The following is a 19,729-nucleotide window of genomic DNA, read 5'->3' on the forward strand; positions in this document are numbered from 1 at the left end:
CACATACATTGTAGTAATTAGTAGGTAATTTACTCCTCAATGACGAGGTACACTGGACACCGATAATTGTTCATTAGAGCGGTTACCTCCTTTTATCCTCTTTTTTTTTTAGTTATTTTAAAACAAAATGTAGGACATAACTTCATACTTAATTTTGGCTGATAGATTTCAGGCGTCATCATAAAAAAATTCCCGGTCCATATTATGTGGTTAATGGTTATTTTACATTATAACTATCCACTACAAACATTAAGAATTTTATACTTTTCCCATAACATAACATATACATGGCTTAATATTCATACTAAAATATATATGTAGGTACTATATATTTATATACAAATTAAATGACCAATTTTTCAATAATAATTGATTTATCAAAAACGTACGTTATGCTTGGATTACCTATAAATTATATTTTATGAATTTTTTATAGAAAATTTGGTCTATTTGATTCTTCGGGTCAACAATAAAGAAAAACATTTTAAATTGAAAAAAAATCAAAAAATATTTTATATAGGTATTGAGAAACGGAAATAAATGTTTACGCAAACCAGTTTTGGACAAAATCGTTTTTATTATCGAATTATTATTCAAAAATTAAAAACCATTAATTATCCTATTGGGAGTTGAATTTCCACCAAATATTTATTTATAATACAGCATTTTCTAGTTATGATAATATTTTGGTCCATTTTAGACATACTTTTTCGATTTATGAATGTTAAATTTTTTTTTTTTGTTATAATAGTTACAAATTTTGAAAATACAATAAAATTACTCATATATTGTTTTTATAGCAATATAAAAATATCTTTATTTATAAACGAACAAGTTTCAAATTTGAACAAAATCCCGAACATTTGAAATTATCTTATAAATAGTTAAAAAATTATAAAATTTTCAATTTAAATAGGTAGGATTGAAAATGTAACATGAAGATAATTCATAAATGTATATTCTAGCAATAAAAATATGTTAAAAATAAATAAGCACGAGTTTAGTTTTTTTATTTTAAAACATTTGAAGTATTATTTTTGATGAAATTGAATAATTAAACGGAGCACAATTAACAAATTTAGCTATTAAATGTTGTAATTAAAATATATTAATATTGGAGATTTTTTAAACTTTTCATTATGATACCTATAATATCAACGTCATTATTTTCTATATATACAATGATATTTTTGATGACTCAGCAGTTGGATCATATTATATTATTGTAATGAATTGTCAGAGTCGCATATACAATATCATATCGAGTCTGGCGCTACAAGTCTAATCTGAGTCCGATAACTGTAAATAATTGTATGCGGAACATGTGTATATTTTTATAAATTTTATATTAACACTTAAGAATCCTTGGATAAGAGGCGATAGGTAAGATTTTATTCGACGGTCATAGAATGCGAGAAAGTGTCAAGGTCGTAATTCTTGGTGACAATGTATCGTAGAAGTTTAGTACGATAATTATATTATGTTTGGTTATGATTATTGTACACTATACGCACCAGGTATGAAGATAAAAAAATTGAACGCTGGTTAAGTATTTATATTTTATTGAAACCAAATATTTTAATAAAATAAATGTATTTTCTTTTATTACTCATTACTCTATCGTTGAATAATCTTATATTGAGAATTTAGTTATGGTGAAATAAAAAGGATAATTATATTAGTACTATCTAATAATTTGATCAATATTTTATACATTTTGTAAGCTTATCTGCATGATTTATTTTATAAAATAGTGATGAGATGTGGAAATTTACAATGTGGAGACGTTTTGAAAATAAATATTAATACAAAATATTTATTTTTTTTTAAATAGGTTAGGTTAATCAAAATGGACCAGAACGCACCAGTATGGTAATTCGATTCGCCATGTTGTCTTTACTTCCGTTTCATGAAAATTCTTAGTCTTAAATATGTTAATTTTAGGTTATTTAATTTTTTCTATTTTTTTAAGTCGTTAATAGAGTTTATAGAGTTGAATAACACGACAGTTATAACTGGTGACAATTTAGAACCACTATAAATATATATATAACTTAAAAAAAAAAATGATTTCTATAGTACTGCAGTTAGTAGTATTACACATTTGCATTAAATATATACATAATATACATAATTAACATTTTAACGTAGCTTAAATTTTCACATAATAGTGTTAGATACTAGTATTAACCTACTTATTGAATTAAAAAAAATGTATATTTATGTTGTATAAAAAGTAATAGGTTGTAACAATGGCCAATGATGTCGAATTTATAAATAATTTTTTTATTAAGCTCTATGGCTTAGAGAGTAAGGCAAATATAGAATTAAGACCTTATCTTCTCACTTACTTATAATGTGCGTGCATTAAAATTATATGGCTTATATTTTAAGGCCTATTAAAGATTACTGGATTAAAAAATAAATATTCAATAACATTTAAAGTTTATAGCATAAACTAATATTCCACTTCAGTGCATCTGTGTTTTTCGTTTGTACCTAATGTTCAAAAGTTTTACTGAAAAATATAAATTCTAGTGATATAAAATTAGTGCTTTTACGTATTAGGGGTTAGAAATTACATTTGGAAAAGTATTGAATTTTAAATAAATGAAAATGTTTCGATACTAGACAAAAAATAGTTTTTTATCGTTCGTGGAAATGTTCTGTGGCGTACAATGCGGTAATGCATCAAATTTAAATTCACATTTGTAACAGTGTTTAAGTATGAAACAGATACAAACCAATCCTAGTCATATTAAGTAGGTACCTGCATACTTTAAATTATATAGTGTAAATTTCCTAAATTATTTTTTTTATTGAACATTTGTACATCAGCTTTTAAGTTATTAGTTTATATTTTACATTGTATTTACATTTGAATCAGAGTAGAAATAAATTAAGACTTGTATAAGGTTGTATAATTTGATTTCTTTTAAGAAGTTAATAATGTTTTTATTTGATTGAAGGTCAGGTTGTAGGGCTTCTCCTAGAGTATGAGATATGTAGTGGTTGTTTCTTGATTCTTCAAACTTGAGGCATTTTGTTAATATGTGTTTGACTATGTTGTTTATTCGCATAAAAGGGGATCGTTTCTGGCCATGGAATGATTGTATATTATAAATATATGTCCTATTTAGAGGCGATTCAAAATGGTTTCATCTTTCCTGTTGAGGCTCAGGTTTTTCAATTATGAATATTGTTTTTTATGGTATTTAATTTGATGTTTTATTTTATTCAGTTGTTTTGTCATTTGAGACGTAGAATCATCTAGATGTGTTTCTTTATATAAGCGTAGAAGAGTTGGGTGTTTGTGGAGGAGATGGCTCTGAATGCTTCTATATCTGTTTTTTCATTTCCGTGTATTCCACTGTGTCCGGATATCCAAAAATAAGATATTTCTATTCCTTTTCAACGTGTTTTATAGGTTTTTTTCTTGAATCTTTTTAAAGTTGTTCAAATGTATACGTGTATATTAGACAAAAAGTGATAGTGGACATTTTTAAGTATTATATCATTTATATCCATGAAAAATTAATAAATTATAAAGTATAATAGTAATATGTATTATACTTGTAAAAATTCTAGTTTGTGTAATTTAGTAGTGTGCTTGCAGAATACATAATTTAATTACATTGTGTAGATATATTAAATCTATTACTTATTTTAATTATTATATAGGTACTTTATGTAAACTTCATTATGTTATTATATATTTATATACCTACCTATATCTACATTTTTTTACCTATATATTTATGTTTATTTATGTCTAATAAGATTTTAAAATACTTTCTAAATAAGAAAATGTATTAAATGTACTAATTTTTTTCAATTTCTACATATATCTAAATATATTTATAATTTGCATATTATTTTTTTAATACTACATTAATAATTTTAGTTGATAATACGATCAGAACATTTTATTGAAATTATATACCAATTTTGTTTCATTGAAACAGATTATTTTATCAACATATGCATTTTATTGAAATAATAAAATTAATAGTCTTGATTATAAATTTTTTATGATTTGTTTATCGAATATTTAATTGTATTAATCAAATAGTGTATTGTATTCATGAAATATTTTATTAAAATTATATTATTCATAAAAATATTATAATATAAATCAATAATGTAAGTTTATTCAAAATAATAAAATATTTGTCATTTTACAAAACATGATTATATATTGACAATTTAATTTTGTTAGCTGAACAAATCTGTTTGTAAGCTGAATAGTGACAAATATTTTGTTGATCGAATCTATTTTTTTATCAATGTTACCAAGGTTTTTTTTTCAGTGCAGAATAAAAAAATATTTATTTTTAGTTTTAAAGAAATTACTATCAACCACATAAACACATTGTGAAGATACCACTAAAATTAATTAATTCAAATATTCAAATACTTAATTTCTACTATTTGCTTCGAGTATTATTCCTTTCGAAATATAAAGGTTGTGACCATAATATTTTCTTCACTCTTAAATTAATATATTAATGTATTAAACATTAATTAATTAGTTTAAATTACAAAGGTACAGAAACTCATGCATTAAATACATTTTTTATCTAGCATCTTTATAATGTACAAAATAACATATTCTGACTTAATGATTCATCATTGCTTAGCTAGAACTCAAGCTATGAGTATTAAATTTGGTCAGTAGTTTTTTTTTTTTTATAATATAGAGGTCCACTAAGAAAGTATACTCCAAAATTCATGCCCTAAGGTGATTAAAGGTATAAAAAGGGGTAAAAATGAAAAAAAAACTTTTTTTTGGTAAGATTTTTTTTGAAACTTAGCATATATACTCTGTAATAGTAATTATAATTGTATATAATTTTAAGACAGAGTAAATTTATTGGCATTATTTTTTACAGGCAATGCTGTCCGGAATCAGCTAATATATTAGTATATTCCGTGCCTATAATAAATAATTTCTATATACTTCCTTAAAAGAACGTGATATTTTTATTATTTACGATCTTTATAAATTGATAAATGTTATACTATTCGTTAAACGATACTTTAGATAAAATAGAAAAATATAACTAATAATCTACAATAAAATGTATCTAAATTTACCCTAAATACTCATAAAATGAGCAACACATTTTCAAACATTCGAATTGTGAAGTTAATACAATAATATATAGTCAAATACTAAAATATCAATTGGTCTAGTAAAATAAATGATTTTAATAATATACATATTATAGGCACTATTTTATTGAACAAACCATATTATTATGCTTATGATATTTGTTACTTTAATATTTATTTAGCTTCATAAATGCAACGGCGTACGGAAATAACTTCAACTTATTCTTCCTTATAGTTCAAAAATAGTAAAAATAATAAATAATATTAAATATTAAAGAAAATTGCCCATAAATTATAATTTCTAAAGTGTTGTTAATGAAGAACTTCCTCCACAAATTATGCATGTGCTAATTATGATAAAATTTTTTTTGTTAACTATTACTTTTTGTTTTAAATATATTTTAATAAAAAAAAAAAAAAAAAAAAAATTATAATTTAAATACGTATTTCAGTTATATTACTAAAAATTGTAAACAACCTACTTTACTTTTACATATTTTATAGGATTACGTACTATTTTATTATTTTATATTTTAATACCTATGGAGCCCTGCTACCTCAATAGGACGCACCGACTACAAGTGTTATATCAGTCTTACATATATACAACATAGAAAATTTTTGTTCAACAGAATTTATTTCATATTTAATATTAGAGTAAATTTACCTATTATATCAAACTTAATAGTAAGAATTTTATCTAGACCATTACAAAAGCGTTTATTGATATTATAATTTTAAAGTGAGTTATGAGCACTTTAAAGTTTTAATATTTTATATAGCTATAACTCAGTTGAAAATACCTATCAATAAAGCCTGTGAGGTTAAGTTAGGTACCTATATATAGTTAAATCTAAATTTTAAATCAATTGTTTTTTTTTTTTTTTAAATTTAGTTTTGGAGTTTTGAAAGTAATATTGCATAAATAATATGAAAAAACTTAACAAGTGGTACTTAAAACAAACATGAAAAAAATGAATTACAAAAAAATTGGATTCGTTTTTTACTTCTAGCAATAAAAATATTCAAATATATTCAAAAATCTGACTTATGTAAATGACTTGAGTAAAATTCCTTCTGCGAATTTAAATACTTCTGAACAGATAAGTAAAATAAAAATGACATATCTAAAAATGATTCAAAATTTTTTAAACGAATAATCGATAATATAAGTGATATTGATAATAGTACTTCTGAAAGTTTAAACATTTTTTTTTTTTTTTTTTGAAAAATCAGTTGATAGAGTAGATGAAGACAATTATAATACTGCCATTAATATATTTAAAAATTCAAACATTGTTGAAAAAATAGTTGATAATGTGAATGATGTTAAAAATGTATTTCTGTGTGCAACGATGTTTTTGAATTAAATTATAAGAATTACAAAGATAACAAAATATTTTTCAATATAACCTCTACGTTTTGGATGTGTAATGAAATGACTCGTGATCACTTTGTCATATCTACATGGTTTCAATTATTTATGGTAATTCTTGATGTACCTACTAAAAAATAAACTATTAAAAAAACGTAAAGTTTGTAAACCTTTTTTTTTCTTGACAAGATTATTTGAATTTAATCCGTCTGAGATAAAACAAAAATCAAGCAACCTCTGGAAAATATATCTAAATGATTTTGATTATGAAGACTTGCAACTAAATTATAACAAAATTTGTATGCGACTACGGCAAGGATGGCTTAATTATTGTAAGATAAGAATACATTTTACACTATGGCATTCAGAAGAATGTTAACTGTTTTATTTCCATGCATTATTATAAATGTTATCCTGTTAGATTCATGAACAGATACAAAACTAAAACTTAAATACTAACAATACTATTCACTAACAATTGTATTATAATAATAATAATAATAATAATAATAATAATAATAATAATAATCAGACGCGAGATATAATCAGTCGAATGATAAGAATGATTGTCGTTGTCGTCAGTATTAGCGACATTACAGAAGTAAAAATAAAAATAAATCGTACACATTTAAAAGATTATTTACTTAAATAAATTTTGTCCAAAATCAGAGTATCTTTTAAAATCAATAAAATTAATTTTTGAAAATAAACTTAAAACATATTTTTGTATATTATCATTATTATCCAAATGTAGAAATTGTTTCAAGAATTTTTGTTTGTACACTAGTAACTAATTGTTTGGCCTAAAGATAATTTTCGTGCCTCAAGAGTATTAAAAATTATTTAAGACCGGCGCAATGAGTGATTAAAGATTAATTAATGGTTTAGCAATATTATGTATTGAAAATCAAATTACAATAGACATAGATTATGCAGACATCATAAAAACTTTCTCGAAACAAAAAATAATTTTATAATATTTTAATTTAGGTATTTTAACAAAAAAAGTGTTTTTACAAATGAAACGGTAAAAAAAAGGTATAATTTAATAAATTTCAAGGTTTTTATTGTATGATTTTTTTTATTGATATTATTTATGTTTTCTATGATTCTAGGTTTATTTTTACTATTTAAATTTTCATCACGGAACTATATGAAAATCATATTGACAATTAAAGAAAATTATTAAGCCTGAAATATAATATTACTTTTAATAGTTGTTTATTTTTAAGATTTAATATTAATTTTTATGATTACAAAAATTTTCAGGGAAATGTTCAGACTAAATATTATAGACTCTTTGATACCGTGAGGTGAAGAGGAGCACCAGAATAATTTAGTCTAGGGGTGCCAAAAAGCTAAAACGCCATTTCATATGTTCGATATTGCTGTATGTTTTCAGTGTCGTATAGAAATATTTTATTATGAGTGTTACCTGCAAAAATTAATATTAAACAATAATTATTAATAAATATGAGTTTAAAATTATTGTTTCTGTAGCTTTCAATTTACACAGTTAATGATTAGTCTGTGTATATTTATTTTTTAATGAGTTATTATTCAGTAGGTAGTAGCTCCTAATAATTTTGATTTAACTATATTTATATTACTACACAGTTTTCAACGTATTTATAAAATCAATTAAAAAAATTAATTTTGAAGTGATATTATTATTTTAATAATATTTACAACATTTTAAAATTAAAAAATATTTATTTATTTGTTGGTTAAATAGTTGATTTACATTCTTTACAAATACGCACGTATTCTATGATCTGTAAAACAATACGTCTCGTGGCAGTTGATAACTTTTGACTAAATCTTATATTGATAATTGATATCGATATTTAAGTTAATGCGGAAACAATTAGTCATATCTTCTATTTAAATTTTCTAAGATAATATCTTATTTCTAAAATAGTGAATTCGACTTTAGATAACCAATATTATGATTTTGTAAATGTTAATATTTAAGCGCTATAATAAGTAATGTAATATTTTTTTTAAATACATTAAATTTTAAAATAATTGTGAGTGGGAGATTCAGGTACCTATATAAGATTTAAAACTTTGTAATCGTATAAAATAAGATACCAACAAAATAATATAATATACATAAATAATATACTAATCAGGATCTAATAAGTCGATAAAACGTTAATTTGTATACGTACTAACGTACACATTATACATAATATTAATGTTAAATTTAATTGTTTAATTATTTTAAATTTTTAATAGTTAATAATTATGTATTAAAATGCTATGTAATCTGAAACTAAAATATAAATCGTATTTAAAAATAACTACATATTTATGTCTGTATAATAATTATATTGTTGTTTTTAATAATATAGTATTGATGATTAATAAAAACAATTAGCTCGAAATATTACAGTGGGGAAATAAATTCTGTACATCGAACATCATTTTAAACAATATTATTATAATATAGTAGCCAACCGGCCTGTTTGACAGAACATGGATATATTCTCTAAGCCTTTTTTTTACGCATTTACGCATTTATGTCTAACGGAAAATTAGTTTATCTTATTGTAACTATTCAACTGTTGTTAAATATCGTATGAAGTTTTTTCATTTATCAAGATCGGACTTTGGATCAAATTATTTTATAATTACTAATATTACGTGAGTATTTAAACATAATCAAAACCTACTTAAAAAATCCCTTAAAATTAGTACCATCGAGTTAAAGACATTAATGGTTTTTTAATAATATTAATAACAAAAGTAAACGATGTTAAAAACGTTAAAATAAACATTTATGAAGATCGTTGGAGAATCAGAGTTTCAAAATAATATTTTTTGTTTTCTTGATAATTGTGTGTATAATTTTTATTTTAAGACACAATAGTAATAATTGTATTATTTTATAATTATTTGTCTCAACAGTAAATAATACATTAAATATTATTGATATTTATAAATTATAATTAAATAAATATTTTATATTTGTATTTATCTAGTATTTCCGTTAAGAAAATTTGTATTGGTAAATTTGTCGGGGGTGTGGGCCACTGTAGGGACTAAATTTCTCTATTGTGTAGTTCTATATAGCATATGATACAGAATATTTAACCCTCTACCCTCGATATAATATTAACCAAAATTTTCATATATGGACATAGGTTCATAGTTTATATATTAATATATGATCATACTCGGTTGAGTTATTTGAGTTGTATAATAAACTAAATTTATTTATAGTCGTATTATAGAATAGATTATAAATGTTCATGTTTTTCAAACATACAAATACAAAATTAGCGGTCACCAAAATCGTAAATGAAAACTCAAAAAGCTATTAGAATTAGAAAAATATTCAAAAATGTCTTCATTTTTTAAATTTAATAAAAACTCACAAGACTAGTGTATAATAATTCAAAACTGTTTATGCAGTAGGTATTTTGTTTTTTTTTTTTTTGTAAAATTTTTGATCCTATGAGCCGATGTAGTTTAGTAAAAAATAGATTAAACGACTGGAAACAAACACACGAATATTTAAAAACACATGAAAATTCGCCTCACCATATAAAATGTGCTAATTTATGGTTGGAAACAAATTTAAGACATAAAACTAATAAATCAATCGATACAAACTTACAAAACAGATAGTTTCTGAAAGGAGACATTGGAAAAAAGTTTTAAAGCGGTTAATTTAAATTGTAGTTTTTCTTGAAAACATAATTTAGTATTTCAAGATTCTTCAAACAATTTATTTACGGTACACAATAGAAATTTTATCATGGTAAAGTCATTAAATTAGATCTCAAAATCTAATTAAGAATTAAGATTTAAAATTAAGAAAAAATTTGTGACAAATATGTATCATCTACCTATTATAGTAATTATATTGTACATTTTATTTAATTAATAATAATAATAATAACATATTTAATAATACTTGTGTAGCTGTATCAAAATTATTGTATCTTACACTCTATACACATAGGTAGCTAGTTTTGAACAAAATATAAGTGAATAAAAGTAAATATTAAGTATACAAAGAATATTTTTAAGAGTGCCTTTTAGTTTTCCAGGTTGCTGTAATATCTTAGGCCAGCACTGTAAAAGTCTGTATGTACATTTGAGGCAATCAATATTATTGACTACTTATTTTAATACATAAACCGTTATCACTAGTTATTGCACCATATTTGCATTTAGATTTTATATGAATATTTTAAAGAAGACGTGTTATTATCATGTTGATTCGAAACAAATAATTAAAACTAGTTTAATTATTATAACGAAAATTGTACGAATAAAATACACACTCGACACAAACAGTAACAATTATACATGTATTGATAAAACAAATATTGTATACTATGTAATGCGTAATAACCTAATAAATGATTATTGGTCTACCAAATGCATGAAATCATTACAAAGTCTTGCCAAGTATGGTGTATGCTTAGGCCAGCCTCCTACAAAGGATAACCTTTTTACAAAACTTTCACATCAATTGTTATAAAATATATAATTATCGTCTTTTTCCTATTTTTTCCGTACCTATCGCTTATGTATAATTCTGCTTCCCAAATATAGTAAACAATTATTGTGGGCAAAAGTCATAGACCATAATCAATATCATCATCAGCTTAATTGGAAATCATGCAATCGCCCAATTTCAGGAAGAATCTAAATCTATTACGAACTTGCTACTATATTATTTTTACTAATTTCCATACATACATCTTCTATTTCAACCCTATTATACTAATGTTTATTATCATTATTATTCATTTTCCTCATAGATTAGAAAATAACTGTTGAGATGTCATAACTTTTGGTTGGAATATCAAAAAATAAAAGATAAATATAAATATAGTCATTATTACTATTTATGTTTCAGGGGTGGCAAATATGAATATGTAAGTGAGCCATATGGATAAATACAATGATACCAAGAACCAAAATATTCATTAATATATTTTATATAATTTTATAATTTTTTTTAAATATTACTAAATAATAATATTCATGATAATAATATGTAAATTTTGATTTTATAAATAAGATGCAATCCGCATCTAATAATGATGAGAGCCGCAAGTTGGCTACCCCTGTTGTATTAAGTATAATAACTGTATTTAATTAATTATTATGGACTTCCTGAACGTTTTAATTTGTAAAAGATTTGAGTAAAATAATTATAAAACGCACATAACTTAATTTGATTGATTTAATGATTTAATTACATTTTTTGTTACAGGTAAAATAATAATTTATACAAAGTACAACAAATTAAACATTTGACAAAGAAGAATCGAAAAACTTTTAAAGATGCTGAAATCAGGAGTTCATAGACAAATTTACGCCACTATAGCCGGTAAGAGCACACGACGTATTAAACGAGTAGTTATACATAAATACGTGTTTATACATGAAATAAATATATTCTAGATGATAGTTATAATTAGTTTTTATTTTTTTAGCACAAAACAACAAAACATATTTATAAAATTATAAGTAAAAATTTAAATAAAAATATCAAAAAAATTGTCAAAACATTTTTTTTTTTAATATTTCACAATAGAATAAACACAATCTATACAATTTAATGCATATAACAAATGAGGCTACACATAACATGAATTACTTGTATAAGAAGCCACCTATTAGTGACATTAACTTAGTGTTTTATATTGGGGTAATTAGGGTAAGATATTTTTAATTTAAATTGTCACACCATTTTTTTTTTTTTTTTTTAGTCAACATTATGGATTTCCAGGAATTGTGAAAATATTATGTTACTCTTTTAGTGGGTTGGGGTAATTTTCTAGTCTAAAAAAGAATCGTTTGTAGAATAATTGCACTCGTCTATAACAGGTTTGATACAATATAGACCTTGATGGAAAGTTCGATTAGAGACACAGAAGGAAGCGTTAGTGATTTTTCTAATCGTAAAATTTTGAAAGACTTGGATTTTGTTTATGTTTGATTTTTTAGCCGATTCCCAGAGTTGTAACCTATATGTACACATAAATATAGGCCTTAGGAAAATTTTGTATATTAATAGTTTGGTTTTTAAACTAGTAAATTTATTTTTCAATAATTACGTTTTTAATTTTTTAGCTTTTATATGCTTGTTCCAAGTTAATTTTTGGTCGAGAATTAATCCTAAATATTTAACAGCATTGAGGAATTGGATAGGTTTATTATTGACTGAAACATTTGGACAAAGACCCTATCTAATGGTAAACATTATATTGATATATTTATTGTGATTTAATTTAAAGTTTTAATTGGGTTGTTATGAAGGTAAAATTACTTTATCATCTGCATAGTCGGAAATTGTGTACTTGGAGTTGTGAGTTGATCAGAAGTATGTATATATTTTAAAGAGTATGGGTGAGAAAATAGCTTCTTAAGGTACTCCGATGATGATTGAAGCTATATCTGATGTTGATGACGTTGACGTTTTTGAATAGCCAAACATTAAAAAAAAAAAAAAATTAAAATGTTATAATAATAATTAATAATTAATAAACATTTACCATGCTAAAGCTGCAGGTTAAGATTTGTATACTTGTTAAAACCGGGATTTATAATATTGGACATAAAATTAAAGCTGATTTCATTTATCTAAACGATACCTAAAAGCACTTTCCTACAACATGAAGTTTTATGATAATCCATAAAAATAGATCTACCCATTATAGTGAAGCTTTCATCAAAATTTAAAGTTTGTTAATTTTTTTTTAAAACTAGTAGCTTGCCTATCATATTAATTCAGTGGCACCCCTAAGCTGTAAAAAAGCCACCCTTAATTTTTTTTTATTGATTAAACAAAAAATGAAGTTTCTATTACAAAATAACTTTTTTTTTCTTAGAAAAAATACAATTTTTATAATTTGACATCAAAATGAGTACTTAATATACGAGTCTTATTACTAATATTATTAGACGAATACAGTATATTATGTAACTAGAATATAGAACACTAGGTTATGACTTATGAGTTTTATGATAACCGATCATAAATTCACGTATGGTGAACATCAATATACTTTAAATATATAACTCCATACAGCATTACCATTGATTATAAATAGTATTTATAATCAATGATATTACTAAATGCATATGAATTAAATGTGTTGCTCTATAAAATTATAAATATACCAAACAATTAAAATATATATTAAAAATAATTGTATACTTATGACTTATCGTTACCAATTACAACGTTGTGGAATTTATTGTTATATAATGATTAATGACTTTCGTCTCATAATAATATGTTAACAATGTGGGTAAAAACATTTCATCAACTTTTTATTATGACATGAAAGAAAAGTCATCGAACCGAAAAAGGTCTACTTGGATAAACAGTTCATAATATACAATTATGCGATCATGTTGCTGGATTTCATAAAAAGGTATAATAACTTCATTATAAACATATTTCACATATTTTAAAAAAGAGTGGACTTTATTAATTTGATTTAAGGCAACTATATCTATTTATACTAAAACCTGATAGTTTCAATTGTGACTAGGGAGATATAGGTGATATTTTAAATAACTGAATACTATTGTAAATATTATATAAATGTATAATATAGGTTATTGTTATACAGCATAAACTCGATAATCCCTTGGTATTTTATTCAACTATATAGGTATAATTGAACAAATATTGGCATAATCAAGCCTTTAAGAGGACTTGAATTTCACTTAAATATTTTTTCATACACTTATGAGTTGTGACCATCTTTTATACATCATAAATTGAGGTATTTACATATAAATACCTTAAAACGTTTATATTTTTTTTCATAGCTGCTTATATTATATTTTAAACATTAATATACCATACACACATATTACGTATTAATAAAAACCTTATTTTCGCATTAACAATAATATTAAAGAAAACGATTTTTAGAGCGCTATATTCATAGTGGCTTTAATTATACTCATCATTGCAAGTTTGTTTTAAATTTCATGACACAAATTAATTGATATTATATTTTATTTTAATCGTTACAGATTTTATAATTAATATTCTAATTTTATTTGAATTTAATTTAATTTTCATCCAGTACAAAAACTAGGTCATCAGCAGTTGTAATAAATACCTGATCGGAAAGTAGGTATAATTCTTCTTTAATCTTTATTACCTTATAATACGTCTTGACACTTGTTAAAAAATAAATAGATGATAGATGTCGTATAAATATTTTATGAGACAATGTGATTTATACATACAACAATAAATAACGCTATTTTTTAAATTAACAAAATTAATTATTTACAAATCATTTTTATAAAGCTTACGGATTAAATTATATTTGCGTTTTTTAGTTTAAAAACTTAAATTGAGTTACAAATATAATTTAATGTAGATATACACGGTGCAGAAAGTGTAACAATATTTAGATCTCAACTCTTGATATTCTCAATTAAAAATTTTCAACAGTATCTAAAACTTTTGGACATGAATTAAAAATTATATTTTAATGTAAACGTGTTTACTAATTTGACTCTTTTATGCTTGACAAACCATAGTATATTGTATTATTGTATTAAAAAAAATTGATGTAATTAAATATGTATAATGTACATGTGCATGTTATTATTATGTAGTTATATCGTTAAACTAAATTAATCAATCAAAAAATGAATGTAACAGTATGATAACAAATACATAGTTCGTTTTAAGTTAGATTCTGAGCAGAGTAATTATTTTATTTGTTATTCTATTTATTATTTACAATGATGTATTTTTATTTTTGTGAAGACATTATATTGGAAAAGTAAAATTTCTTCAATTTTCAACGTTAAGGGTGGTTTTTTGTAGAAATTTGAATCTAGTTGATATTTTTGGAGGTTGACAGTAAAAAGTTTCTTGTACTTCTAAAAATAATTTCAAAAAGGAAAAAATTAAGGAAAACGGGAATTTTTACGTTAAATCAATATTTGACAAATCTGTTTTTTTTTTTTTTTTTTTTTGTTTAATTCAATTATATAAGTGAAAATCAGAGAACGAGTGCTTTAGGATACTAAACCACCTAATTATTTTAAGTACAGATCATCTTAACCCCTTTGGCCTTTTTTCTAATAAAAATCGATATATTGTAAATATCAAAATAAAGTTTCTTTTGTATGAGGTATTAGATTAGTTCTAATTCAATTAATTTAGTGAATAAATATTTTTTAAATGCTTAAGATTAGGCATTTAATTACTTTTTATGATTAACTTGTTTAGTTTTTTAAACGTTGTATGTTGTCTAGTTAGAATTAACAACTGCAAACGAGCAAACGGATTTTGTATAGATACTATACTACAGTAAAATATTTCACTTGAGCAAAAATTTTAAATTTAATAAAAGATCTTGCATAAGTTTTTCTTATAATAATGGTAAAGTATTAGGTATTACTTTTTTTTATAGATACGCATTTTAAATTAAAATTTGAACGAAATTAGATTTAATATTTAAACAAAGAATGATCAACACATAAATAAATGAATACATTTATTGTCAGACACATTTTCTTTAACTAATTATTATATTGTAAAAATCAGTGTTCTTACATAATATCAATGTATCATAATTCAAACGATCAGATGTCAAAATGAATGGAACGTGAGCATGTGCTCTTAAATAAGTTTAAATTAGTATATAACCTATAATATTTTGTGCTTTCTCCATAATATGCTTAAGACATACTCATTAAAATTATGCTATTATGTTATATGTAATAGCGTCCATGTCGATATTCATCAGTGGTATGTGGCTGGGGTGGCCCAGCTCGGCGTCCGAGAAGTTCATTAAGCACCAGACGGGAAAATTGCACGTGAACTTTGACGAACTGTCATGGATCGTGTGTATGATGGACCTGGGAAACTTCATCAGCCCACTGTTCGGTGGTTACCTGATGGACCGATTTGGCCGGAAGAAGGTGATCGCCGCGCTTGGCCCGCTGTTTATCGTCTCCTGGTCGCTGACACTGTTCGTGCCCACTACGGTCGCTCTGTACACGGCCAGGCTGATGGCGGGCCTGGGCAAGGGCATCTCATACACGGTGGTGCCGGTGTTTCTGGGCGAGATTGCGGGTGTGGACATCCGCGGCGCCCTGGGCAGCGTGTTCACCATACAGCTCAGTGGCGGCGTGCTGTTCGAAGTGATCATCGGCCCTTACGTGTCTTACCATACGCTCAACGCCACGTCTGCTGTGGTGCCCGTGCTGTTCTTCATCGCTTTCCTCTGGGTGCGCGAGTCGCCGTACTACCTGCTCAAAGTGGGCAAGGCGGCCGACGCGGCCCGGTGCTTGCGTTGGTATAGAGGTTGTGATGCCGGAAGTGGGAGTGACGATGTAAATGCCACCGTGGCCGCGGAGCTCCAGCTAATGGAGATGAACGTGCGGAAGGACATGGAAAACGGGTCGGCGTTCAGCGAGTTGTTCACCAACCGGAACAACTTCCGTGCGCTGGCCGTGGTGGTTGTGGCATGCGCAGGACAACGTGCGGGTGGCATCAGCAGCCTGACCGCGTACTCCGCGCTCATACTACCCGAACCGTCACCAGTCCTGGGCAAGTTCGAGTTCATAATCGCGTTCGCCATCGTCCTGGTGATAGTAAACTTCGTCGGGCTGGCCATGGTCGACCGGGTAGGTCGGAAGCCACTGCTGATCGGTTCCGTGTCGGGCTTGGGAGTGGTCACATTCTTCTTTGGCGTCTACTACTTCGCCGCCGAATACTTTGCCGATACCGCCGCGGCGTTCCGATGGCTGCCGTATGTATGCCACACCACATTTGCCGCCACGTTTTCTATCGGTATCGGCTTCATACCCGTGGTGTTCCTCGGTGAGATGTTCCCGGTTAATGTTCGGTCCCGGTGCTCGGCGTTTGCGTCCGTCACTCTCGCCTTTTTCTCGTTCTTGTCCAACAAGACGTTCCTCATCGTCTCACACAATTACGGCTACTACACTATGTTCTGGACGTTCTCCGCCGTCAACTTTGCCTGTGCATATTTTTTGCATAAGTACGCAATAGAGACGACCAACAAGACGTTCCTCGAAATCCAAGAAATCCTAGACGACAGCGTTCGAAACAGATCGAGTAGGCGAAGGAAACTACCAGACATTGTTATGACGTATGACGACTCGAGTAAGGTCGATATGTAATGGGTGACTGCAGTAAGTTACGCCCCAATGTACCATTTTAATATAAATTGCGTTCTTAGTATTCCTTGTTTAGATGTAAATTGCGTCCCGAGTATTTCTAGTTTAGACGTAAATCAGGTACGTCTCGGTTATTTTATTATATTAAAATTTTAAAGTTTTTTTATGTTATAAATTTTCAATTAATATTAGCCTTTCCATTTTCACAGACTTAGGTGTCAACATTACTGTTATGGTTGGTTATTGGTATGGTTAAAAATATTGATTTTTAAATTTTTTATACATTTTATATTAATTATTTATTACTATTTAAATTTTAAATTGCATGTTTCAATTAATTAATTAATTAATTAATTATAATTTATAATTTAAAACTTATAAAAATTATATTGAATTAGGTAAAAATTTGAATGGTAGTTGCCTTAAAAATTCAATTTAAGTAATTTTTTTAGTTTCCAATTATTCCACTTTTTTTTTATACATCCATGTTCAAACTGTATAATAAAACTTATAAATTACGAAATGTCGAGAAACCTAATATATTTGTTTCATTATTATTCACTAACAAAAAGTCTTCACCTTTAATTGTCTTAAATTCCATATTTTTTAAAAAGTCATGAATTTGTGTTAATTAAGTAAATGATTTGCATAATTTTGAAGATAGAGCATTATGGATATTTTAATAATTAATAAAATATCTGCAGTAGTTATATTTACAATATTACCATTTTTCAATTCAGAATGTATAATTTTTGGTGATTTATAGTAAACATGTCATTAACTGTTTTTCGTTTTAAATGATTACTAAGTTTTTCTAGTTAAATATTTTCTGGTAATGGTTCATCGTTCATCGGTTCATGATTACGTTCATTAAAACTTTTAATTATATAAAATTAAGACTTCAATTTTGCAAAGCACTAATACGTTTTGACGGTGCAACACCAACATTCAATATCATTTTTTTAAAACTTACAAAAAACGAAATTTATGACCGCCAGTCAATTATAATCGTTATTTTTTTCACTTTTCGTGGTATTGTTTAATTCACTATTCATAACGTTTATTTCAAATTTAAAAAAAAACACCGAATCATTTGTGTACTTATAAGGTTATCGGTGAACTAATATGTGTTTGTTGTACGTTTCTACAATAGTAGTATAATAATAGTAAAAATAATAACGAATTTTCCGTCAGACACAATTGACGTATACTTGAGTAAGTATATGACAAACACGAATCGCAACTTATATATATTATTGTTATCGGGACGCGAATGACATTTACCGCATTTAATAATATACCTATCACTTTATTATAATATTATGTATAATGACATCCGATACGAAATCTTCAATCCGCGAGTTTGAAATCGCGGGTTTTAATATTAAGTATGATGGAATTTGCAAGATAATTCAGTAAACACTCGTTATCTCAAAATTTAAGTGGAGATTACCTGAAAAAGTTTTCAAAAAATGTGTTTTTTAGATAATTTGTAGTTATTACAAAATAAATTAAAAAAAAAAAAATGTTAACGCTACAAACCCTTTTTGAATGGCGTTGTATAATAGTATTATAGTATTATAATATCTATTTACATTCGAAAATAATTTCATATTCCTGAATAAATGGTATCTAGTATCTACCTTCTAGTTCTTTTCAAAAAAATTTGAATTATAACGACTTTGAATGATATACAATAAAATATTTTTCAGGATAATGAACGTTTCTAGATAAAAAAAAAAAAAAATCACCCTGTGATATTAGGTATAGGTAGTTTAGGAATTCGTGATTTGCACCAAATTAAAGATGTGTAATTTGCACCACTGCAGGTAGCCGAAAGTAGTGTTTGTAATTTGCACTAAAATAAGGGTATATAATTTTCACCACCGTTGGTAGTAAAAAGTAAAAAATGTAATTTGTACCAAAATCAAAATCGATTATTATAAGATAGATACTATCGAAAAAATAATCGTACAAGTTTCGATATTTAAGAAAATGTTTTACTTCATTAAAGTTCTCACCGATTTTCAAACAGATACGTACATAAAACTATCGAGTTTACATAAACGTAACCGAATGACT

General features: G+C 25.8%; 1 protein-coding gene across 3 annotated transcripts; it reads left to right on the top strand.

Annotated features, from left to right (window-relative positions):
* Positions 1-2,504: 2,504 nt before the first annotated feature.
* Positions 2,505-17,895, top strand: LOC112598980 (facilitated trehalose transporter Tret1-like). 3 transcript variants are annotated; one of them, XM_025345676.1, is made up of 4 exons: positions 2,505-2,762; positions 11,370-11,388; positions 11,730-11,846; positions 16,230-17,895. In XM_025345676.1, the coding sequence occupies exons 3-4, from the start codon at positions 11,801-11,803 to the stop codon at positions 17,648-17,650; spliced, it is 1,467 nt and encodes a 488-aa protein (XP_025201461.1). In that variant the 5' UTR covers positions 2,505-2,762; positions 11,370-11,388; positions 11,730-11,800; the 3' UTR covers positions 17,651-17,895. The 3 variants fall into 3 exon arrangements, with proteins under 3 accessions (XP_025201461.1, XP_025201470.1, XP_025201452.1); XM_025345685.1 differs by lacking the exon at positions 11,370-11,388 and having other exon boundaries at positions 2,505-2,766; XM_025345667.1 differs by lacking the exon at positions 11,370-11,388.
* Positions 17,896-19,729: the final 1,834 nt, after the last annotated feature.

The sequence above is a fragment of the Melanaphis sacchari genome, unplaced genomic scaffold, assembly GCF_002803265.2.
Source record: "Melanaphis sacchari strain LSU unplaced genomic scaffold, SCAv2.0 Contig0_pilon_pilon, whole genome shotgun sequence".
Taxonomy (NCBI): domain Eukaryota; kingdom Metazoa; phylum Arthropoda; class Insecta; order Hemiptera; family Aphididae; genus Melanaphis; species Melanaphis sacchari.